This window comes from Miniopterus natalensis, chromosome 1, assembly GCF_054644295.1.
Source record: "Miniopterus natalensis isolate mMinNat1 chromosome 1, mMinNat1.hap1, whole genome shotgun sequence".
NCBI lineage: Eukaryota > Metazoa > Chordata > Mammalia > Chiroptera > Miniopteridae > Miniopterus > Miniopterus natalensis.
The window spans coordinates 8,832,735-8,857,147 of record NC_142081.1 but is presented as its reverse complement, the minus strand read 5'-3'; the positions used below and the strand labels follow the sequence as shown (position 1 = coordinate 8,857,147).

Sequence of the window (24,413 nt, the reverse complement as noted above, 5' to 3'; positions counted from 1 at the left end):
CACCCCTGGCTAAGCGGGGCGCCCAGCTCCAGGACTGACCGCCGCCTCTTCTCTTGTTTCCACAGGTTTCTGGGAATCCTCTCTGAACCCCCGGCGAGCCGGTGGCAGCCCAGCAGAACCCCCAAGAGGCCCAGCCTCAGGGGCACCCCCAGCCTCCAGCCTCAGGTCTGCGTCCCATTCCAAAAACTGCTCCTGTGAAATTGAACTCTCCGCAGGAAATGACCGCTTGTGGTTTGTGAATCCCATCTTCATCGAGGACTGTGGCAGGGCCCTGCCTGCCAACCTGCCATCCCTTAGAAGCTACCCCTCTGGCCCATTGCCTCCCACCTCTGACTCTACCTCACCCACCTCCAGGTGGGCTCCTCGCCGCCCAGCACCCCCTCCCCCAGGATCCCCTCTCCATCCCCTCAGTCCCACCCGGCCTCCTCCACTCCCTGCTCCAGCTCTGGTCCGTCCTTTGCCCAGTTCTCCCCCAGTGGCTTCTCCCCCACCTCCAGATGCCCTTCCTCCTGCATCCCCAGCATCTGACCCCCACCTGGCACCCCATACCCTAGACCCCCCAGACCATCCAAGCCAGCTACCCATGACAGCCTGTGAGAGGCTCCCATGCACCCCTGCAGGCCTGGGTCCCCTCAGGGAGGAAGAGATGAAGCCAGGGGCAGCCCCTAGCCCCTTGCAGCAGGCCCCCGCCCCTCCAGGGCCTGTGAAGAAGGCTGTCCCTGCTGCTCCTCCCAGACGCCGAGTCTCCGAAAAACTCTCCCTGGAGGACCAGAGTCCTGAGAAGGCAGACAGGGGCACATCGGCGCAGTGGGACCAGCCAGCTCTTTCCAGGCCACCGCCACTCAGCCTGCCTCCCCAGGGGACCTCAGACAGTCCTGGGGACAGTCCTCAGAGGACCGCAGAGCAAGGACAGGAAGTAGTGGCCAAAGCCAGAGATCCAGGCAGTCTGCCAGAGTTGCCAAGGAAGATGCGGCAACCCCCAGTCCCGCCTCCTAGGAAGAAACGGATCTCCCGGCAACTGGCCTCGGCCCTCCCAAGCCCCTTGGAGAGCGCCGAGCTCTCTGCGGAGACCGTGGCCCATGAGAAACCCAGCCCCGGCCCACCCAGGGAAGGCCAGAGCCCTGCCTGCCACGCCGAGACGCAGAGCCCACAGGCCCAGGCCGGCGCCCAGCCCCAGAGCACTACGGAGTTCAAAGGCTCCCTGGCCTCCCTCTCGGACAGTGTGGGAGTGCCCACCTCGGCCACAGACCAGGACTCCTACTCGACCAGCAGCACGGAGGAGGAGCTGGAGCAGTTCAGCAGCCCCAGCGTGAAGAAGAAGCCCTCCATGATCCTGGGCAAGGCACGGCACCGCCTGAGCCTCGTGAGCTTCACCAGCGTCTTCCAGGCCTTCCTCTCCAACGACCGCAAGCTGTACAAGAAGGTGGTGGAGCTGGCCCAGGACAAGTCCTCATATTTCGGCAACCTGGTGCAGGACTACAAGGTGTACAGCCTGGAGATGATGGCCCGCCAGGCCTCCAGCACCGAGATGCTGCAGGAGATCCGCACCATGATGACCCAACTCAAGAGCTACCTGCTGCAGAGCACCGAGCTCAAGGCGCTGGTGGACCCCACCCTGCATTCCGAGGAGGAGCTGGGTCAGTCTGGGGCTGGGGCTGGGAGTGGGTGTCAGGGAGGGAGGGATCACCCCAGATAATCCACCCTCCCACCCCTCAGACTAACTGAACTAACCTGTCTGCTGTCTGCCTCGTGCTTCCAAGCTCAGCTCATGTGCCCAGGGAGACGGTGGGAGAACCTCAGCCCACATAAGGGGCTGGGCAGGACCCCACCCTCAGGATGCTCCCGGTTTTATTAGGGAGACAAGTCACAAGAGCAATTAGATGCAAACGGAGTACTAACTTGTGGCCCCAGAGGGCCAGAGTCGGTCTCTGCAGGAGACGTGGCAGTTCTCAAGGATGAAGGAACCCTGGAGGGCTGTGCTGAAGCCCTCTCATTTTACAGATGAGGAAACAATAGCTGAGGCCCTTCCCCTGGGGACAGGGTAGAGCCAAAAAGACTTCCCAAGAATACTTCTCTGCTGTCACTCAATGCAGTAAAATATCGCCCTGGTGTCAAGTAGATACGGGTCCAGATTTTTGTTCAGCCCCCAGCTAGCTGTGTGACCCACGCCGTCAGAGCCTGAGCTGGTCCGTCTGCAGATCATGGCTTGTATGTTGCAGAGCTGCTGTGAGATCAAACCCAGTTGACTCCCATTCTACCAGATGATCAGGGTACCTCTTGGAGAAGATGACATTAGGACAGTGAAGGAATAAGCCATGTGGGTAGCTGTGAAGTGACTTCTCCAGGCAAAAGAATAGCAGGTGCAAAGGCCCTGAGGCAGGAGCAGGTGTGGCAGGTGGTGGAGCAGCAAGCAGACCAGTGTGGCTGGTGCAGCATGAGCATAGGGGAGTGAGCAAGGTGCTGAGTGAGAGAGGTCACAGGGACAGATCACCGAGGCGTCTTGAAGGGCACAGGGAAGACTTCGGTTTCTGTTGTCCATGAGATGGGAGCCATTGGAGGGTTCTTGGCACAGTAATGTCACGGTCAAACATGCCGTAACAGGATTATACTGGCTTCTGTGTTGACACTGTAAGGGGCCAGAGCAAGAGGCTACTAACATAACTCAGGCAAGAGATGATGGTAGCTCAAGTCAAGGTCAAGCCTTGGAAATGGTAAGAAGTCAGGTTCTAGATATACTGTATTCTTGAGACTGGAGTCAAGCAGATTTGGGGATTAAGAGAGACATCAAGAGTAATTCCACCAAACATTTACTGGGTACCCAGGACCTCCATGTACAACTACACACATTGTACACCACGCAACTCCCATGTGAACAGTGCCCTCCAAAGCTGTGTACCAGAGGGTTCCCTGTGAGCGTTTAATCTGTGCCAGGCCCTGTGAAAAGCATTAGGATAAAATGTATCAGCCCAAGGGCTCCCTGTGTGGCTTTCTGTGGAATGTACTGTACTGTCTCATGTGTCAGAACCACAGGTTGTGACTGCTGGGGCGGTAAGTATGTTTTTCCAGGATCAGAAGACAGGGATAGCCACACTGTTGGGCAACAAGGCCTGGTGGCAGGATCCCTGTCCCTAGTGTCCTCACCCTACTACTCTCACCGCCCTATAGAAGCGATAGTGGAGTCCGCCTTGTACAAGTGTGTCCTGAAGCCCCTGAAAGAAGCCATCGACTCGTGCCTGCGTGAGATCCACAGCAAGGACGGCTCACTGCAGCAGCTCAAGGAGAACCAGCTGGTGATCCTGGCCACCACCACCACCGACCTGGGGGTGACCACCAGCGTGCCCGAGGTGCCCGTCATGGAGAAGATCCTGCAGAAGTTCACCAGCATGCACAAGGCCTACTCGCCCGAGAAGAAGATAGCCATCCTGCTCAAGACCTGCAAGCTCATCTACGACTCTATGGCCCTCGGCAACCCAGGTAGGCGGGCAGGCAGAGGGGCCTGGGCTGGGGGCACCCTCCAAGCTGCGATATTGTGTGGGTCCGTGTCTCTTCCCCTGCCAAGGCCTCCAGAGCCTTTGGAGGGCACTAGAGAAGCCTTTACAGATTCAGAGGCCTGCTGGGCAGAACTGAGCATGGTGGGGACACAGTTCCTGAGCACCTTACAGAGTCACCTGGGTACCAGGAGGAGGGCCATGGTCAGCTGGAGGCAGGCAGGGAAACCAGCCCATACTGTGCCTTTGTGTGAATTTCGAAAAGGCGCTGTATTAGCTTCCTAGGGCTGCTGTAACCAGGTACCACAAATTGGATGACTTCAACAACAGAAGTGTTTTCTCCCACTGGAGGTAGGACGTTCGAGGTCAAGGTGTGAGCAGGGCCATGCTCCCCGTGAAGGCTCTAGGGAGGGATGGGTTCCAGGCCTCGCTCCCAGCCTCTGGTAGTTCTTGGCTTGTGGCAGCATCATTCCCGTCTTCACATGGCGTTTCCCATGTGTGCGTGTCTGTGTTCAAATGTCCTCTTTTTATAAGGGCATCGGATTGGATTAGGGGCCCAACCTACTGCAGTACAACCTCATCTTAACTGATTACGTCTGCAACAACTCTGTTTTCAAATAAGGTCACCTTCCAAGGTACTGAGGGTTAAGACCTCAACATATGAACTTTGGAGGGACACCGTTCACCCCATCACAGCCCCCTAAGCCAGCCAGCATGTGCTCTTGCTCACAGGTCAGTTGGGCAGTTATGCTGATCAGGTCAGGTGGCCCGAGCTGGCTGGGCTGGCTTGAGGGTCTGTGGTCAGAGGCTGGCTGGTCTAGGATGGCATTGCCCAGATGTTGGGTGGTTGATTGGCTCTTGACTGGTCTGGAGTGGCAGACACCGGGCCACACGTTTCTCATGCACCAGCGGGTTAGCCCAGGCTTGTGCCCATGGCAGTGGTTGGTGGTCCAAGAGAACAAGCAAAGCCCGTGAGGCCTCTCGGGGCCTGGGCTTGACCTGGCACGGTGCCACTCTGAAGCAGTTCATCGACGTGTTTACTCACAAGACCAGACCAGCATCAAGGGGTGAGGAACTAGACTCCCCTTCTTGATGGGAAGAGCCAAGAGTCTCAAAGGGTGCAGATGCAGGGAGGGGACTCACTGAGACCTTATATAGTCAGCTTATCACCGCTGTCCTGCAAGAGACAAGAGTGGGCACCGCGACACCAGGGCGCACACCCGTCAGCAGAGCGCTGGCCGGACTTTGTGCCCCAGCCACCCCTCCAGCAGGGCACCCTGTGCAGCAAGCAGTACTTTTCTAAGAATAGGGAAATTCTCCTACAGAACCACAGTAAAGTCTGCTTTGCAAATTTGCAGTGATACAATATTTTTATCTAAGCCACCATCTGTATTCCAGGTTGTCGCTTGATCTGACAAGGTCATCGTTAGCATTTCTTCCTCCAGCTCAGCATCCAGGGTCATGTATTACATTTAGTGTTGTGGGCCCTTTACCTCCTTTCCTTTGGGACATTTCCAGAGCCTTTCTTCGTCTTTTATGACATTGGTATTTTTAAAGAATACAGATTTCCCTCCCCATCCCCCACCATTTTTATTTTATTTATTTTTACTTCTTTTTATATTTATTTGATGCTGAATTTACTCCCAGCCATGAGTTTTTGTTTCTTCAGTTTCTTCTGGGACATCTTTTTCTTCTGTGCAGCCTTGTCTCCTGGTTTAGGAACAAGCTGCTCTTTTTCAGTCGGGTTATCAGTGGGGCAGGGAGAGCTCGTGTGTGGGGTCACCCGCCCATGGGCTCTGTAAGTTCTGTGCCCCATCGCGGGAGCTTCGCTCACCTGCATGTGCCCAATGACCAGGGAATCTGCATCTACACCCTGAAGTTCAGCATTGCTCGCTGCATTTTTAAGCACATGCAGCAAAAATTCAGCACTCTTTTGGAGCCACCGACCCCATGTCCAGCCCCACTCTTTGGCCTGGGCACACCTACCAACCCCACCATTGTAATGACAGAATGGCACACGTCGCTCTGGAAAGTGGCATCCTCAGATACTTGGTGGCCTTTTGAATATACATACCCTTGGTGGCCTGGGCAGTCTCTCAGGTGTTCTTAAAGTGAACAGGAGATTGGAACCTCGTGATTTGCATGATTTTGTAGGGCCTTCTGGGTCAAGTGAACAGCAAACCATTTTCAGAGGTCACCTCTGGCCGCTTTCGGGAAGAGAAAGACCCACTTTTTCTTTCTAATGAAAGTTCCTCATTTTGTGTTTGTCAGACAGTTCCTCGTGACAGATAGAGGCTATGTTTTTTCAGCCAGATCCCGGCTGACATTCAGCCACCTTAGGACTAGGCCCGTTACCCCAAACATTCAATCCACACCTCCCTCCCACCAGACGCTGCCAGTGGCTGAATGCTCAAAGTGGTCCGCACACCCGCAGCCCTGCAAAGGAGCCCTGGGGGACGTCGGCCACCCCGTGGAGGGCAGAAACCAGCTTGGGTCCTGCCACTGACCCACTAAGCAGGAGTCAGCCCCTCCCTCCCACCCCCCTACCCTGCCCAGGCCCCTTCACCTCCAGGGAGGAGGCTCTCCCATAGCACCATGCGGGCAGCAGTAACCAGTGGTCCAGCCCAGACAAAGACAAATCTAGGGCCTGGCTGCTGGGGAGACCTGCTGGAACAGTGGGCAAAGGGCTAAACTTAGACACAAGGACTGGGGTAACTGGCCAGACCATCTTTCCAGAAACATCATTACTATTTATGCCCATGATACAGACGGGCCAGGACTCAAACCTAGAATCTTCTCACTCTGAAACTCGTGTGCTCTTATCACTGAACCTAGCAGCCAGCCTAGGAACAGATCCCAGGGCTCCTGGTTCCTGATCAAGGGCTTCCTCCACTGCAGCAGCAAGTGTTGGGGCCGAGTCAGGCAGAGCGGGGGGCTCACGGGCATAGCGGCTTTGGATAACTCGACCCTCCGTCCTGCAACCAGGAGCAGCCCAGGTTTTTCGTGGAAGTCACGAGGCTCAGTGAGACCAGTTAGGGCTTCTAGAATTGTGTCTCTCGTTACTTCGACAAACAAGTTATTCCCGCCTCTTCAATGTCGAAGACCGGGTAGCTGGCCTGCTATTGGGGAGAAATAGATTCAAGCCCAAGATCTCCACCCTAAGATGGGGAGGGAGAGGAAGGTGGGAGGGATGCAGTGTTTGCAAACGTGGGATTCTTTCAAAAGACTGTAAAGAACCTTCTTCTAATGTAGATAAAGGGCAGGCAACCTCCCAGAGGGCAGCAAAAGCTGACAGGCTGCCTTTTCTGTTCCCTCAGCAGTCTGTCTCAGCTCCCTAGACTTCAGGAAACAGAGCCTGGCTTCTGACCCTGGGGGTCAGGCACCCAACAGCCAGGAGGTCGAATGTGGGGTCAAAGGGGTGGTCTTGGAGGCCCAAAGTCCCTCAGGCCCATTGCCGTCCACCTCCTTGGCAGAGACCCCGCAGGGAGCTCGGGGTCTGCAGCTGCTCAGGGTGGGGCAGAGGCTGGGGGTTGGGTGGGAGAAGGAAACTCGACTGAGACCTCAAGAGCATGAAACGACAGGCCCGTGACATTGACTGGGGATGGAAAGGACAGAGGGAGGTCAGGCTGTTGGTTTTTTAAAATCTGTGTTAAAAAAATCTAAACTTATTTCTGCTGATAAAAGTCACTGATGTTTATTGGGGGTGGAATGATTAATATTTTGATGGATTTCTTTCTGGTGTTTTTGAGAAGGGACATAGACAGGTAGCTAGATTGATAAATGGTTAAAGAAACACTTGCAGTTGTAACAGCTAAACCTGGAAATCTCTAACTTGATAGAATTTTGTTTCCCAGTCATTAAGTTCAGTCTAATGGAGGAGAATTGGGGGAAGGGAAGTAGGCTCTGCTCCATAGAGTCATTCAGGGATCCAGGCTGAGAGAGACTTTCTAAGTGCCCCTGGACATTGACATCCGGGGGTGGGGTCACACATGTGAGCCAAGCCTGGTAGTGAAGCGCAGGCTTGCTTTTACATCCCACCAACAGAAATGGGGTTCAGGCCCTCTAAGATGTCATGTCTTAGAGGGTTAAAAGACACTTTACCTTCCTGTCTTGCATGATAACCGTGTCTGACATTTCTCACATGCCAATAACCCAGCAGGCACCATGCTAATCACTTTCCATCTGCCCTGTTGAACCCTCACAACCACCCACAAAGTGTGGGCACTCTTGTCATCCCCATTTTATAACTGAGGAAACAGAGGCTCAGCGAGCTTAAGCAGCATGCTCAGGGTCACACCTGACTGGGACTTTTGGTTTCAGGCCTGAGCCCGCGGCCTGCATGGCTGGCTTGTGGGCTGAGTTCTCCAAAGAGGAACCCAGGGAGCTGGACTGATTTCCTCGGGGATGTGGCGTCGCTCAAAGCAGAACTGAGACCGAAGCCACAACTGCACAAAATGCAAATAGCCAGAGAGGGCAGCTTTGGGGGCTCAGTGGAAAAGAGGGGTAGCGTCCCCTCTCAGTGAATCAACCAGAGAAGCCAACCTCTGTATTAAAATGCCCCTTAACAGAAGGCTTCCGCCACCAAAGTAAATTCAGAGCACTCCTGTTCTGGGTGCTCTCTGCTTCCTGCCATCCTATGTTTTTCTGAAACAGATTCAGTTGTCCGACAGTTTAACAAACATTTATTGACAATATGGATATTGACAGAAAAACCCAGTCCCTGCTTTTAGGATGGTCACAATTCAAGCAGAAAAACAGCATCAAAGAAGCGACAACTGTGCAGTGAGATAAACGCTATTCATTCACTTAGCAAATATGTTTATTCAACACCTACCACAGGCCAGGCCCTGTTGAGGCTCTGGATATAAACAGTAAGCACCAGAAAGTCCCTGCACTCACAAAGCTCCCATTCTCCTGGGGAGACGGGTAATAAACAGGAAAACAAACACAGAGTATTTCATTGGACGCTGAAACATGCTACCAGGGCAAACAGACAGGTAGAGGTCCAGTGAGCGTGGAGTTTGCCACTTGGGTTGGGGGGTAAGGGCCTCACTTACTCATTAATGCAAATATGAATGTATGTTTTTTCACTCTGCAGTGATAGGCCAGGGAAGCCCATTATAGGCACTGAACCTAGTTGGTGGGGAGGGGGTCTCTGGTACGACTTTCTGGAGAAAGGAGGTGGCTTTAAGTGGGAATCGTGGGGAAAGTCAGGGCAAGAGCAGATCACAGCTGTGAGCCTTGTGCTGCCCCAGGATGGTTGCATCAGTAAGAGCCCAGTCAACAAATCGAGAGAGACAGTCTAAGACAACCGACCCTTCCTCTCGATCAGAGGCCCACAGGCCTGCTCTGGCCCCCCACCTGCAATGGCCACAGCCACTCAGTTCCACAATGTCTGGGGCTGCTTTTGTTACAACGGCTGGGTTGAACAGTTAGGATAAAAACATGTGGTCTCTGGAACTAAAAATATTTACTAATCTGGCCCTTTACAGGAAAAAAATTGCCAACTCTTCTTTTAGATTATGCTTCTGAGAAGAGAAAACCTTATTTAAAGTCCAGCTAGTCATTTGATGCTCACAATGGCCCTAAATAATAGACCCAGAGAGTTTTATTATTACCCCCAGTTTTCAGATGAGAAAACGGAGGCTCAGCGTGAGTGGCCCCAGATCGCTCAGCTAGTTAGGTGACAGAGTTGGGGGCCTTTTAACCCAGTGTCCCTCAGCCTGGGTGACCCAGGTGACTATGCGTCAGCTCATTTTCATCAGATTCTCCTCCTCCTAAACTCGCAGCCAGTGAAACACCATAACGCCCCAAAGCAGCTCTTTAAACTGTGATCGGCTCCCCCCACCTACAGATGGGAAGCCAAAATCACTCAGAAATGCAGGCTGCAGCCCAGTGGAGCCTTCAGAGGCAGAGCTAGATGGACGTGTCCTCTGACTCATAAAAGACAGATATTCCAATCACAGGAGAATTTTTTTGAAGCTGTGCACGGGGCTGAGCAGGGCCCCGCTCCTGGCCTCCCGGGAAGGGAATGAAGCCCTGACTAACCCTGGGATATCAGCGGGGAGCTGGTGCATGTAAGTGTTGCTTGAAGCTTGTGTCTGCGAGCAGCTATCAGGTTTGGGAGCCTGTGTGGGCGTCTCTTACCCACATGGGGCAGAGAGGCCCAAATTCTAGTCCCAGCTCTACCACCAAGCAGCTGTGGGGCTTGGAGCATATTTCTCCCATTTCTGAGCCTCAATTTCCTCACAGTGAAGCTGGATTTGATGGACCTGAGGCCACTGATGTCTTAAGTCAGCTTGTACCAGCTCATGAAAGCTAAATGTATAATGTCTCTCCCCCATTCCCTGTTTATGTTGGTAGAAGCTGAAATGGACCATTGTGGAAATATTTATTCCATGGAAATTGGCAAACTATAAATCAAAACAATTTTTTTCTCCAGAGAAGCAGTTGTTAAGCATTTCCCAACATATCATGGTCTAAGGCCCACAGCAGATACTAGTATCCTTGACCATGGCCCCAGCCCCAGGCAGGACAGAGTAGCATCCAGTGGGAACACACGAGCCTCAATTTGGTCCACTGTCTGTGTCCTATGTCCCAAGCGCTGTGGTAGGGACTGGAAAGGGACTGGGGATGGGGCGGAGGCCCAGAGTGGTTAAGCGACTTGCCCAAGCTCACACAGCTTCTCTACTTTCTCTTAGGAGCACACAGTCTTAGGTAAAGGGCAGGCTCTGAAATAGCAAAGCATATGGGAGTTGGGGCAGGAACCATCCAGCTGCTTGAGGATGTGGGAGAGAATGAGAAGTTAGTAAAGGAAAGGCAGGAAGGGTGCCCCAGGCAGAGGGAACGGTGCATGCGAAGGCATAGAGGAGTGAAAGTGCCGGTGGAGTTCGGAGAATGGCCACAGTTCAGCACAGCGGAATGTTATGTGGGGGGCGATGGAGGCAGGATGTTGTTCTGGGTTGGAAGTTGCAGAGTAGAGTATAGAGTCAGCACAGTAGCTGGGGTAATCCAGGAGAGCTTCATGGAGGAGGTGGAACTTGAAGGAAGCGTGTTGAAGTAGCAGGAACATGGGATTGTGACTATAAAAAAAACTAGACACAAGTCTTAATTCACCACACCCTAGCCGTGCGACCTTAGGCAAGAAGCTTAACTTCTCTGAGACTCACTTTCCTCATCTGTAAAGTAGGCATAATGCATCTAACTCAGCTCAGAGTTGTTTTAGGAATTCACTGGCGGTAATGTTTATAAAATATGCGTTGCGTCTTTAAAGAGTCACACAAATGTTGGTGCTTGTGAGAGGTGGAAGGCACAGGCCTTTGGAAGGAAAGGGGAGGGCTTGCCAGGTAGGTGAGTGTGGCAAAAACCAAGGGGCAGAGTGCGGGTGACTAGATAGTGGGGCTGGAGGAGAGGAGGACCAGTCATGTTGGACAGTTGTCTGCGGGCCCAATTGTGGAAGGCCTTGAACATCAGGGTAAGAGAGATCTGGACCTAATTCCCCAGGCAGTGGGGGAGCCATTGAAGGTTCTTGAGAAAAGACGTAGCATGATCAGAGCTGTATTCTCAAGAGATGAGTTAGTAGACAGAGTAGGTCACAGGACAGAGAGCGCGCTGAGGAAAGCAAAGGGTGAGTGCAGGAAGCATTCACAAGGAAGATGCACTTGGGCTCTGGTCTGACTGGCCACAGGGGACAAAGAGCCCAGAGGGAAATGAGGACACCCAGGCCTTGCATCTCAGGACTTGGCGGGAAAGTGGGGTCCTTGATGGAAACGGGGAGGTCCCAGCAAGGGCTGGTTTCCAGGGAAAGATGATGCACACTTTGTCTTGGCCGCCGATGGGAAGGACTCCTGGAGTCTCTATAGAGGTTCATCTGAGCTGGTGCCAAGGCACTGACTCTGAGGCCTGCTGGGAGCTCAGTAATCGTCCATCCACCATTCATTCATTCATTCATTCATCATTCATTTGTTCATTCACCCACCACTGTGCCATGCTCTGTATACTGGAGGGACAGAGAAGAGGTGCCCATGGGCAGGTGGAGGGACAGGCACAGGAGTCCCCTGCAGTGGGGTAGCTGAACACAACATAGTGGGAACCAAGGAGATGCGCCAAAGCCCATCCTGAGGGTCAGCCGATGTTCTCGAGAAGAAACTGAAAAGGGTGAAGGACTTTCCATCCGCACAGAGCTACAGTCTGTGGCTTCTGTCCCCCCATCTCTAAGTCCTCAATCCTGGGGCCCGAGCGGGACCATCCTTTCGGCTGAAAGTCACTGTCCTTCAAGCGGGGTTTCTCACCTTGGTACCACAGGCAGTTAGGGCTGAATAATTCTGTATTACGGGGGCTGTCCTGTGCACTGTAGGGTGTGTAGCAGCATCCCTGGCCTCGACGCCAGTAGCACTACCACCGTAGCTGTGACAACCAAAAAGGGACTCCAGACATTGTCAGGTGGCCCCTCAAGGGCAAAGTCACCCTGGTTGAGAACCACTGCTCGAAAGCAAATTAACTTGCCTGATTGTATTCCTTGGTGAGTTATTCATCGAACACGCCCAAAAGATGATGTTCTCGGAGGCAGAGTGAAAATTCAATCAGCCCCAAACCCACGCGTGAGCAGGAGTGAATCCCAGAAGGCGCAGACGGGCTTCGGTTCACGTTCCCGCCGCCTGGCTGCCTGCGTTCCCTAACTCAGAAATCAAACACGGAAAGAATCTCCTGGGTGCTGGGGTTCTAGGAATTCAATTCTCACCATGAAAAGCCACTTCAGGCACAAAATAATCTCTCCCTGGGAACTGTGTAGTCATGTCCCAGGCTCACAAAGGCTTATGGGAAGGCTCCCTCCCACGCGGACTGCTTCTGTGCAGGGCGAGGCCGGGAACCTGGGAGCAGGTCCTCCGCGAGCCTCACAGTGCTGAGCCGCGGTAAGAGCAGGCTCCTTAGTGGGTGTCTCCGTGGGAGCATCGTGGGAGCACCGCCTGTAAAGCACCCCAGAGGATCCTCACCCAAACCCCAGAGAATCGCATGTTATGTGTGTCGGTTCACACGTGACGCAGGCTAAGAGAGGTAAAGCAATTAGCCCCAGGCCACACAGCTAGCAAGCAGCGTGCTGGGACCCGTAGTGCGGGTCTGTCTGACTCTGCTTTCCCGTGCTGTGGGTTACCAACCCCTTCAGCCTATCCATTTACAGGCAGAAAAGCTGAGGCCACCTGAGAAAACAAAATACAGATGTCGGTGTTAATCTTACCCAAGATACAAAGGGCAGCAACCCTGGGTGATCCTTCTAGGGCCATGCCCCGGCCTGGCAACTCCAGCTGAGTCCAGAGACCTTTGTCTGAGCCCTGGCCTCCCTTTGGTAGGAGGAGGTGAGAAGGGCGACCCCAGTGGCCACTCCTCGTGGCAGAGCTGCTCAGCCAGGCACTCTCAGTCCTCAGTGCACCTTGTTGGCTTGCTAAGAGACCAGCGAGGAGCTCCGGGAGGGTTCTGTCCCCGCAGGAATCCCTGCCCTGCACGTCCAACCTTTGATTTTGCGTTGCCGTGTGGTCAGTCTTCAGAGCCAAACTGGGAAGGCCCACCTTCCCTAGGTATCTATTCCTGTCAAGAGGCGCCGAGCCCTGTGAACATCTCCCATGAAAGCAGCAGGGATGAGTTCTTTCTTTCCGAGGCATGTGCATTTCAAAAGAAACCTTCAGGAAAGGGCACCTCTTCAGCCAAAGGAATGAAGGTCGAATGGTGGACTTTCTGACCTGATAGCTTTAATTAAGGGAGGGCTTTCTGTTTTGCATGTGGAGAGGGAGATGTGTGGTTAAAAGGGACACGGTGCCTTCCCAGAAGACATCAGCGTTAGACAGTCAGTTGCTTCTGGGTGGGTCTGTGAATAAGTGTGACACAAACTTGAGTCAAGCAGGCAGCAAGCGGCACTCAGGGGAAGAGCTGGGAAAGAGGAAGGGTCTTGCCCACCCGGGCAGAGGGCACCTTTCTCAGTTCCCTCTTCCTAAACCTGGACTGTGTCACAAGCCACCCCAAGAAGTCTGATTCCAGGGTCACCCCTGTCCTGAGAGTCATAAAAAAGCAGGAAGGTTCCTCTTCCAGGGGTGACCACCCCCTACACAGAAAACCACGGTCCCCTTCCCCTGGGCAGGGAACTGCTCACAAGGAGAGCCTCGCACTCACCACCTCTGCCTCCTTCCTCCTTCCAGGGAAGCCCTACGGAGCGGATGACTTCCTGCCCGTGCTCATGTATGTGCTGGCCCGCAGCAACCTCACGGAGATGCTCCTCAACGTGGAGTACATGATGGAGCTCATGGACCCCGCCCTGCAGCTGGGGGAGGGTGAGTCATTGCCCCAGGCCCATCTCTGGGCCCCCGGGGCCCACTGCACACCCCCAACCCAGCCATTCCAGGGGTGTACTGGGCGGCCCAATAAACACCTCCTGGATGCCAGACTCCACGGAGCTTTGGGGGTACAACACAGGGCTGGACGCAGACACTGTCCTGGTGGACCTGGGCCAATAAAGAGACCATGTCCCTGCTGCCTGTCATATGCTGAAATGGTGGGAAGCCCGGAGGGTATGGGAGCATGTTACCCAGGCTGTGCAGTCAGGGAAGACTTCCTGGAGGAGGTGACACCTGAGCCAAGCATGGAAGATTGAATAGGAACCAGGCAGATAGAGAAGGGGAAAGGGCATTCTTCACAGAAGGAACAACAGTTGCTAGTAGCATAAAAGATAAAGCTGAAGCGGAGGGCAGTGTCCACGGGGAGTCTAAGCAGGGAAAGATGGTCAGTTCTCAGGCCGGGGAGGCCCTGTGGACTCTCAGCTCCCTGTTCATCCAGCCCTGAGTCAGGTCCTCTGTCCATGGGCGGAGAGGTTGGGACTATGAGTAAATGGCAGGGGTGTGGCCAACTCCACCCACCCTCAGTTTTCCTTCCCCTTTCTTCCTTCCCACCACTTCCTCCCACCCACTTAGCTCAGCCACCCCTCAACCAAGAATCCCAGAGGTGTGGCCAGCCCTAGTATCAGCATTGAGGGTCCCCCGAATTGTCCTCTAAGACAACAGCCTCTAAGGGTGAGACAAGACTCTCAGGCTCCAAGTGGCCCCTTTGGGCTTTGTGGTTTTACAATAAACCATCCCTCTTTGCATCTGTTTGCATTTTTAGCATATATCAGTCTCTGGGCGACAGTTCTGTGATTTCCTGGAAGGTCAGAAGAGCGTGTAAAGCCATGAAGTTTACTGTCACATACAACTTTAGCTTGTGCCCTGGGACCTCTAGATCTATTTTTTTCTCCTCTGTAGTTAAAATTTCCCTGCAGTTAGAACAACCTGTCTTCCAGAGGGTGTAGGAATTCAGTAGAAGCCAGACTTTATTTAGCAGTGATTATTGTCTACCCAGTAGCCATCCATCCATCCACCCATCTGTCCACCCACTCACCCATCCACCCACCCATCCATCCACCCACCCACCCATCCATCCATCTATTCACCCATCTGTCTACCCAGATACCTACCCACCCAACCACCCATCCACTTACCCATTCATCTATTCATCTAGAAGCTTAGTGAGCCCCTACTCTGTGCTAGGCTCCATTCCAGGCACTTGGGTTGCGATGCAAGGCAAGACAGGTGAGGCTGATAGTCTCATGAAAATGAATGAATGCCTTGTCCTGTACCCCATGCTCTGGGGCCTCCACCTCAGGCCTTCATGGGCTTTCCTCCTTGGCCTCCTCAGCCTTGAACTTGCATACAGAAGCACCACAAGGCTGAGGAGTTGCAAAGAGGCCTCCAACAACATTGACCTGTCTCCTACAGGCTCCACCAGCCTGTCGGGGGAAAATAGAATGGAGTTCAAGGCAAGGAGGCTCTCTTTAGGGAACTGTAAGCAGAATAGGCTTCTTGTCTCAAACACTGAGCACCCCATTTCCTAGGACTAGCCCCTGAAAAGTGCAGCAGCTCACCCAACACTCTCAACAGGAATATTAGCTGTGGTCTGGTGGCTGTCACACATGTAACCTCTAAAGATAAAAACTTTTACATATCAAAAATTACCATAAATAGAATAAGATACCAGGGAAAAGTGTTCCCACAAATCAGCATTAAGAGCCTTAATATGTAAAGGTTCTTATAAATCAACAAGAAAAGTACTAAGACTTAATAGGTACCTCGGCAAAGGCCATGTACTAAATCTTTCAACAGATATTCACTGAGCTCCTCTGTGGCAGGTATAGCTGGTCCCTTTTCTCATGAAGTCTCATTCCAGTGGGAAAGTGGGGGTGGGGAGTGGGGGGGTGTCAGACCTTAAACAGATTAAGTAGATAAGCAAACAAGATAATTTCACATGTGGTCACATCTAGTGGATGTTGAGAAGACAGGAAGTAGGCTGGTAGGATAGAGTGATGGGGCAGGACAGGGCTCAGATGACCAAGGGAGTCACTGAGCACAGAGACTCTTCTCGTTGTTTTCTGTTTTCCCAATTTTCCACAGTGGGCATGCGTTGCTTATGTTCCCGGGAAGCAATCATTTACAAATCCTGTTAAGGATTGGCCCCAACCCCACAGGGCTGTTATAGAGCCTTAAAGACAAAGGACAGAGTGAGACCAGGAGGCTTTGCAGATGGTCTAAGGTCTGGCTCACTCTCCGCAGTGGTCAGCCATGCCCTGGCCACTAGGACTCCTAAATGGGGCTCCAAACCAGGCACAGGGGCTGAGCAGGGACAGGATGGGGACATCTTTGGCCCAGCGACTTTCTCCTGTGGACCTGCACCCCCACCCCAATCCTGCCATGGCCTCCTGGGGTCCTTCATCCTGTTCCTGAAGCCTGTGGGTTCCAGTGGGAAAGGTGAGGTCCTGCAGGCAGGAGCACTGCTCTGTTTGGGGCAACAGTGTTTTTGAGATAAATGAAAATACAAATAAATACGTAAAGGTCTTAAACAGTTCACAGTTTCTGACCCAAAGCTGCCTCAATACCCTGCAGCCTACCTTTTTTTTTTCAGATTTAAGTAGCCAGAGACCCCCGCCCCACCTCTGGCCCTGTGATATTTCGAAGGAAGCCTTGGGCTGTTTGCTGGAAGTAAAGATTTGGGCGGGCAGAGCCTCACCAGGCTGCCACACATCGCCCCCCCAGCGGCGCTGCCCCCCCCCCCCACACACACAGCAGCATCAGGCCCCGCCAATGGGGGCCAGGGGACAAACTTCACACCATACTGCACACAGCAGGAGGTGGAGGGTTGGCATGGGTGCCTCCCTTCATCTCTGTTCCTAGTCTGATAGCCAGGGAGGGAGGTCACAGCACCCAGGACAGGCCTGGCCTCACAGCTGTTGTTCCCCTGGTATGAGATGACTAGTGGGTCTCCAGCTTGGGCAGGGCTCCCGCCCTTCAGGTCTTCGAGCTGTCAGACCTCCATCTGGAAGCACCTGGGCCCAAGGACAAAGGGACAGATACAGTATTTTTGTGGCTTCACCCTCATGTCCTCACTGGGTGGTGGCACACAGGGTGCTCCATCGCCAATGCCCCTGAGTGCAGGTAAAGGGGGTCCTGACTGGGGGGAGGCAGAGCCCCTGCTGGCCAGTCCCTGCCCTCTGTCCTCTGCGGAGCTCAGAGATGCTTGGGACACAGGTGGGCCCAAGGGGAGCCCCAGACTTGAGAACTTCAGTTGCTCAAACCAAAGAGGAGAAGTAACACATGATGTAGTAAAAAGAGTGGCGTGGAGGCTGGATTTCGGTCCTGGTTCTGCCTCTGATTGGCTGGAGACCTTGGGCAAGTCGCTTAACCTCTCTGCCTCAGGAAAGCGCAGGTATTGGGCTGGATTTGGGGTTTTCAAACTGTCTGCGCACTCTCGTGTTCTGCAGAGGCAGCTGGGGGCAAGAGCGGTAGAGCTGGGCTCTGCCTTCTCCTGTTTCACAGTTCATATAACACAGTTCTGTGTTCGACAAAAAAGTCCATGCATTGTGGGACTTTCATGGTCTAGCTGGTTCCATGTGCTGTAGTTTGGCGAAGGACAAGTGACGGGGCCCCACTTTCTTTGCAGCAAGCGTTACCTATCAGGGGCTAGAGATCAGGGGAGATCAGGGTGGGGAGAGGGCCTAAGCGTTAGCATGATGGGACCCCAGCCCCCTTCTAGCCCCTCCCTACAGCTCCCGCCACTCTTCGCAACTATGGGACAGGAAGCTGTGGGGCACCTGGCTGGAGCCAGCTCAAAATCCAGCCTCTCCCAGAAGCACCCGCACGGACTCATTCACCCACATCCACTCTGCGTGCTGGCTGACAGCTGGCCATGCTGGGCATATAGATATATATATATAACACATATCTTTATTGATTTCAGAGAGAGGAAGGAAGGGGGAGAGAGAGCGTTGAAACATCAGTGATGGGAGAGTCGTCACTGACCGGCTGCCTCCTGCACGGCCCCGACTGGGGATCGAGCCCACAGCCTGGGCATGTGCCCTGACTGGGAATCGAACCGCGATCTCCTGGATCCTAGGTCGATGCTCAACCACTGGCCACGCCCAGCCGGGCTGGGCTAATATCTTGAGGGGCATTGAGTTTTTCCCATCAATGGGCAGCACACTGTCCCCAAGAGAACCGCTGGCTCCAAACCTCACTGTGGGAGGAGTCGCCTGCCCCCTAGTGGTCGTCGGTGGCACTGCATGGCCTCCAGTCAAAGGGAAGTGGCTGGGAGGGCCCCTTGGAAAATCAGGACATGAGCAAAAGGAGTGGGCTGTGGGCCTTGGGGCTCCTCCCGCTTCTGAGAGTGAGAACCTCCAGAGCACCTCCCCCAGGTCACCTAACCGCCCTGCGTGACTCATTACTAAGCCCTGCTTTCAGGTGTATTCACCTCGGTTACTTTTCATATCGATAATATGGGATTTGCAGGTGAGGAAACAGGCGTAGAGAGGACACCAACCCAGATCCTGCTCTGACTCCCAAACTGCGTGTTGTCCATCAGCCCACTGCACTCAGATCCCAGCCAGGGAGACATGATCACGGGTGGGAAACAGGACCATTGAGACCTGGCAACCAGAGGACAGGGACCCTCAGGCAGCAAGGGCTGGAGGCACCGGGAAAGGCATCCCGGCACACGCAGGCTTTGCGCTTCACTGAGAAAGGAGACACATGAGTGGTTCACTGGCCCTTCTCTGATAAGGGACACCAGGCCAAGTTCTATGCTGGCCTTGACACACTTATTTTTTTTTTTTTAAGTTTTTTCTACACTGCTATGAAAGGGTGAGTGATCCTGTGGCCATAAACCCCTTTATCATAACCCCCACCAACCCCAGCCAGGGTGTGGCCTTTTCCCATGCTGGTTGTAGAATTTGTAGGTATATGTAGGCAGCTTCATCCAATGTAAGTTAGGAACACTGTAAGCTGCAAACACCTCCCGGTGCAGCTAACAACGGTTTAAATCTGAGTGAAGGGCTGCTTGTCTCTTGCGCCAGGAAGTGATGGGGCACAAGACTGACAGTGATGGCCGTTTTTGGCCCTGCCATCAAGAAAGCATGGACCCAGCTCTTTCCCGAGTTCTTTAGGATGGGAACCTTTCTCTTTGTGCCTGACCCCTCTGGTCACAAAACAGCTGCCGTGCCTCGGGGCTTACTTCTGTGTTCCAGGCAGGAGAGGGGGAATGGGCAAAACCCAAAGGGACATATCAACTGAGCCTGCCCCTTTTCTTTCTTTCATTTTTTAATAAATGAATAGAAGCCACTAGTTATTTATTTTAATTGAGTTTATTGAGGTGTCATTGGTTAATAAAATTATATAGGTTTCAGGTGTATGATTCTGTAACACATCATTTGTATATTTTATTGTGTGTTTACCACCGGAGTCTGCTCCTTTCAAAGGTTTTCCTGGAAGCTCCATCCAAGGACTTCCACTTATATCTAAATAGCCAGAATTGGGTCTCCTGCCCACTACCAAGAGTTGCAAGGAAGTATGGGCAGTAAGCATTTTCAATTGATTGTTACTCATCCCGCCCCAAAAAGTATAATTCAGTTAGTTAAGAAGAAAGAGATGATGGGATTTGGTGGATCCGTAGGAGAATCAGCCTCATGTCAAAAATCATTACCCTGGCACCTAAAGGGCTAGGGGAGAGGTCTGGTGAGTGGGAGGCAACCCACGAAAATCACCCTCCTCTCTAAAGTGAGGGGCACAACAAGGCTAGTGCCTCTGAAATATTTCAACCAAAGCCCCTAACAAACTAAGGAGAGCGAACGTGTAAGCATCTGTGCAAACCACTGTCTTTTAAACTTCATGTCTTTTATCTTAAATTTTGCAGTCTGAAGTATGTCAAAGCTTAAACTACTTTAGGAAACATTATGTATTATGAATACATGTGAATTAATTTAAGGAGGTAAAAAGAAATGGCTAAATGAGTGGTTCCAAGTTTTTACTTTAAATCTTTAAAATCTTATAACCATAATTAAAATTTTCTCTCCACCTTTTAAACTTATTTTTCAGAATAAGATCTGTATTGTTATACATACTTATATATATATGTATACAGTGAGAAGTCTCCTGCCCCCCCATGTCTCCCAGCCATCCCTTTCCCACCCTAAAGACATCCGTGATGATCAGTTTCTCCCGTATCCTTTAAAATGTAAAACACCGTTTCAGAAATTAGCAAGAGTTTTATCTCCAAGGCGAGCCAATGAGCCGGGCCTGACAGCTCGGGCTGGACCCCAGGAGGCCCGCGAGGCTGTGGGGTGGTTGTGGGGCGGGCAGGGGGCTGGAGCTCCGGGTGCGGATCCTGCACGTGCGTCCACTGCCGCCGCGGTGGGTGGAGCTTGGAGCGGCGGGCGGGGCCTCGCGGGCCACGCCCCCTCCCCGCTCCTTCCCTTTGTGGGTGCGCCCTGGCCGCCCAGTCAGCCTGCACTCTTGTCCCCGCAGGTTCCTACTATCTGACCACCACCTACGGGGCCCTGGAGCACATCAAGAACTACGACAAGATCACGGTGACGCGGCAGCTGAGCGTGGAGGTGCAGGACTCCATCCACCGCTGGGAGCGCCGGCGCACGCTCAACAAGGCCCGGGCCTCGCGCTCCTCCGTGCAGGTGACCCTGGGACAGAGAACGGGGCACACCCCGCCCCAGACAGCCCCCCCCTGCCTGCGGGCTCGGGAGCCTGACGCCGCCTGCCTGGGTGGCCTGCCGGGCCCTGTGCTGGCTCCCAGAGGAGGGGGGCCTAGGACAGTATCCCCGGGCAGCGGTGATCGCATTGGGCGCACAAGGCCTGGAAAGAAGGAATGAGACTTTCACCCAACATTCCTTAGCACCTGCTATGTCCTAGTACCTGCTAGGGCTGGAGATGTGGACGTGAGTCGTGCCGCTCCCACTTTTGGGAGCCCACGAGCTGATCCACAGCCTTGCCCCTAGGTCCTTGGGCAAATGCAGCAGCCTCGAAGGTCCCCCTGCCCCTAGCCTGCCCCCTCCAGTCCATTCCCCATCCCTCCCACCTCTCTCCACTCAAACTCAGTATTTAAGCCATTGGGGGCCAGACTCCTGATTCCTCCTGCCCTCCCATTACCCCCACACCCCCAGGCTGCATCAGATCATGCTGAGCTCAGCTCCCTCCCGTTCAGTCTCTGCCTGTGCTAGCCCACCTCTCCTTCACTGGATGCCACCTGCCCACCTTCAGTTTCTTCCATGACCCCCCACCTGTCCCCCATTCCCTACAGCCTGCCCTCCTCTGTGCTTCCTGCTGCTACTCTCCCCATATTGTAACCATCTATATATGAAGAAGCTGTCCTAGGAGGGAGGGACCGTGGCTCACACATCTCAGGGGCCCCATGTCCAGAGTCTGGGACAGCGTGGGACTGGGGTGTGTGCAGAATGGAGGGAGTTAGGACAGTGAACTAAGCAGCAATCCAGAGATAGCTCTGCAGACTCACCTCCCTGGCACCCAGAGCACACTGGACCTGAACCCCATGGAGATGGCCTTTCAAGATGGCCCATCTGTAATAAAAAGAGCCACGGCCTAGGAGGCAAAAGTTTTGAGGTCTGGACTCAGCTGTGTGCTAGCTTGCTGTGTGACCCTGAGTAGTCCCTGCTCCTCTCTGAGACTCAGTTTCCCTATCAGCATAGGTGGACTGTGAACTCTGCCAGTATATGGTCTATGCTATCAAGCTGATAACCCCCTTCCTCTAATCAATGGTGTCTTGATAATGTTTAGTAACTGGCTCTCTGGGTTGAAAAAAAAGCTCTGATTTTAGCTTCTGTTGACTTCCATGGTGTAAATACTCCCATCATGACTGATTTCCAGCTATTAACTTGACAGCACTGAACTTGGAATTAGGAAGAGATGTGCACAGTTGGCTTTCTCAAGCTGGTAGGAGCCAGCGTGAGTTGGCAAGAGCTGCTCCCCACCCCCTCCCAGACACTTGTCCCTCCACCAACTCTTGGATATGGGCACTCTTGGTTCAGGCCTGACCCATGCATTCCTTACTCCTTGCTCCCACCCTGTGGGTTCCCAGTGCTAAGCCAGACAGAGAGAGGCCTGGGGTCAGGGACAGGGAGCCCCTCAGCACTGTTTCTGGGGTCTAGGGAGGGCATCGCCCTCTACCCCCTCCTATTGCCTCCTCTGCACCCCACACCCTAAATCCCTTCCTTCCCTGGGAGGGAAAGCCCAGAGCCTGACAGTCATCAGTAGGTATAAAGAGCCCTTTGGAGGCCTAATGGGGGACGAGAAGAGCACTGACTGCCACTAAAACCCAAGGGAGTGAGCTGGGCTTCCCCTCCTGGAAGAAAGGGGTGACCCCAGGGAAGCTGACACAGGGAGCCTGGCACCTTGTATGCACTTGCCACTCTGTAGCCGTAATTGTCATCGTCACCTGCCTCCTGAGAAGGCTGTGCTGTGACCGTCCTTCCACGAGGGGCAGCCTGCACATACCCCTTCCCACCGGCCCCCTCAGGGTGCTTGGGGAGAGGACTCTTCCGGGCTCAGAGCTCATTTGATGTAAAGGCCTCACAGCCCTGGTGTAAAGGGCTGGTGTTATCCCGGTTTCAGTTGGGGAAATGGAGGCTCAGAGAGGTCAGGGTCACACAATGAGTGGGAACAGATTCAAAGCCCGTCAGGGACTGGAGGGCCCTTCCTTCCACCATCTGGTCCTCCCTCTCAGGCAGGAAGAGGAACATATAAGTGCCTTCGGCATGTGTGTGCACACAAGTGCTCCCACCCCAGCCCCAGAGGCATCGCCTCACCCAGCCCGCCCCTCTCCACCTGACCCAGACCCTCCACCTTTCAGGCCCAGCTCCCCGGGGATCCCCCTTCCACCGAACCTCTTCCTTCCCTCCAGTTCTTCCTCCAACCCCAAGCCTCCCCCCTCCAGCTTGTCCCGACCTCCAGGCTCTTCCAGCCCTAAGGGATGAAATGTTCTGCCTGCCTTAGTAGTCCCAGCTGAACCATGAGATTCAGAAGCTGCGATCTGCCTCCAGTGTTATTTATGCTGCGCCCCCCCCCCCCCCCCCCCCCCCCGCATTGGTGCAGGAGGACCTCAGATATGGTGAGGAAGTGCCTGATGAATACATAATGGTGAGCCCATGCATTGGCCACCAGGGGGCAGGCTCACAGCCACTGACTCACCATCAGTGAGGTCAGAAAGCTGAGGCTCAGAGAGGGAAGGGCCTTGCCTTAGGTCACACAGCAGGGTCAGCCACAGATACCCTGACTTCAGCCTCACGACTGCTCCTACAATCCCTCCTCTCCACAGAGAGGAGCCTGGGGCCCAGAGAGGGAAAAGGTCTTGACCAAGGCCACTCAGCTGCTCACCCCTGTCCAAGCTCCCGGCCTTAGGGTGTTGTTGAGACAGGACACCCCCTTGGCCCCTTGGTGATGCAAGCCCTCTCCGTCTCAATCTGCAGGACTTCATCTGCGTGTCATACCTAGAGCCCGAGCAGCAGTCACGGACACTGGCGTCGCGGGCGGACACGCTGGCCACGGCGCTGTGCGCACAGTGTGCAGAGAAGTTCGAGGTGGAGCAGCCCCAGGACCACCGGCTCTTCGTGCTGGTCGACGGGCGCTGCTTCCAGCTAGCGGACGAGGCGCTCCCGCACCACATCAAGGGCTACCTGCTGCGGTGCGAGCCCAAGCGCGACTTCCACTTCGTGTACCGGCCCCTGGACGGCGGGGGCAGTGGGGACCCGCCCTGCCTCGTGGTGCGGGAGCCCAACTTCCTGTGAGGCCAGGGCCACTGCAGCCCCCTCGATGGCAGTGTTTACCAGGACAGGCTGGGCGGAGAAGCGGGTGGGCTGGGGTCACACTTGCTCACCCCCACGCTCACACTCAGCTGCACCCCCTCCTACATGCAGGAGCCCCACATCTGACCACACACACACCCAACATGGATGCCCATATGTCATACATGCTTGCAACCCACTAAGCAGGCCAAGGCCAGTGTGGCAAGACAGTTGTGAAAATGACAAGAAGCAGTGGCCACAGTGCTTCCTGGAGAAGAGGCATAGCACTGAGAGGCCAGTTTGCTTATAAGACAGAAAGAGAAACTGAGGTTCAGAGAGGGAAGGGACTCTCCAGCCAGCTGCAGCAAGAACTCAAGACTGGTCCCTGTTCACACACAGCCTCTGCCTTCCACCGCAGTCCACCCAATCTGGAGTATCTCCCCTGCACCCCAGGGTGGCGCTGGGATGTGTTGGCCACCCAGGATCTCAGGAGTATATCTCAGGGCGTGTGTTGAAGAGAGAGGCCCCGATCCCTGGACCAGAGCCTGCCCTCAGCTACCAGCACCCCCAGTCTCTGCCGCAGCTTTTGAGCGCCTCCAGAAGCAGCCAGACATGCTCCGTGACACCATGAGGCCAGCTCCACGGCTCCATGGACGAGCCCAGCCTCTGCCACACGGGAACACTGACAGGGCCCTTCCCCTGGTGGACACCAGGGCTGTGGCAATTGTGGCAGGAGGCACCATGTGGGGAGAGTTTAATAAAAACCCTTTTGAAAA

At 54.1% G+C, this 24,413-nt stretch overlaps 1 protein-coding gene across 1 annotated transcript in view; it reads left to right on the top strand.

The window, feature by feature from the left end:
• Nucleotides 1–24,413, top strand: part of RIN3 (Ras and Rab interactor 3) — a 74,642-nt gene extending 50,229 nt beyond the window's left edge. Inside the window, exons 5-9 of the mRNA XM_016205721.2 lie at nucleotides 66–1,637; nucleotides 3,166–3,474; nucleotides 13,676–13,807; nucleotides 20,354–20,517; nucleotides 23,323–24,413. Coding sequence (XP_016061207.2) covers nucleotides 66–1,637; nucleotides 3,166–3,474; nucleotides 13,676–13,807; nucleotides 20,354–20,517; nucleotides 23,323–23,640 — 2,495 coding nt within the window. The 3' untranslated portion in view covers nucleotides 23,641–24,413. The remainder of the gene's footprint in view (nucleotides 1–65; nucleotides 1,638–3,165; nucleotides 3,475–13,675; nucleotides 13,808–20,353; nucleotides 20,518–23,322) is intronic.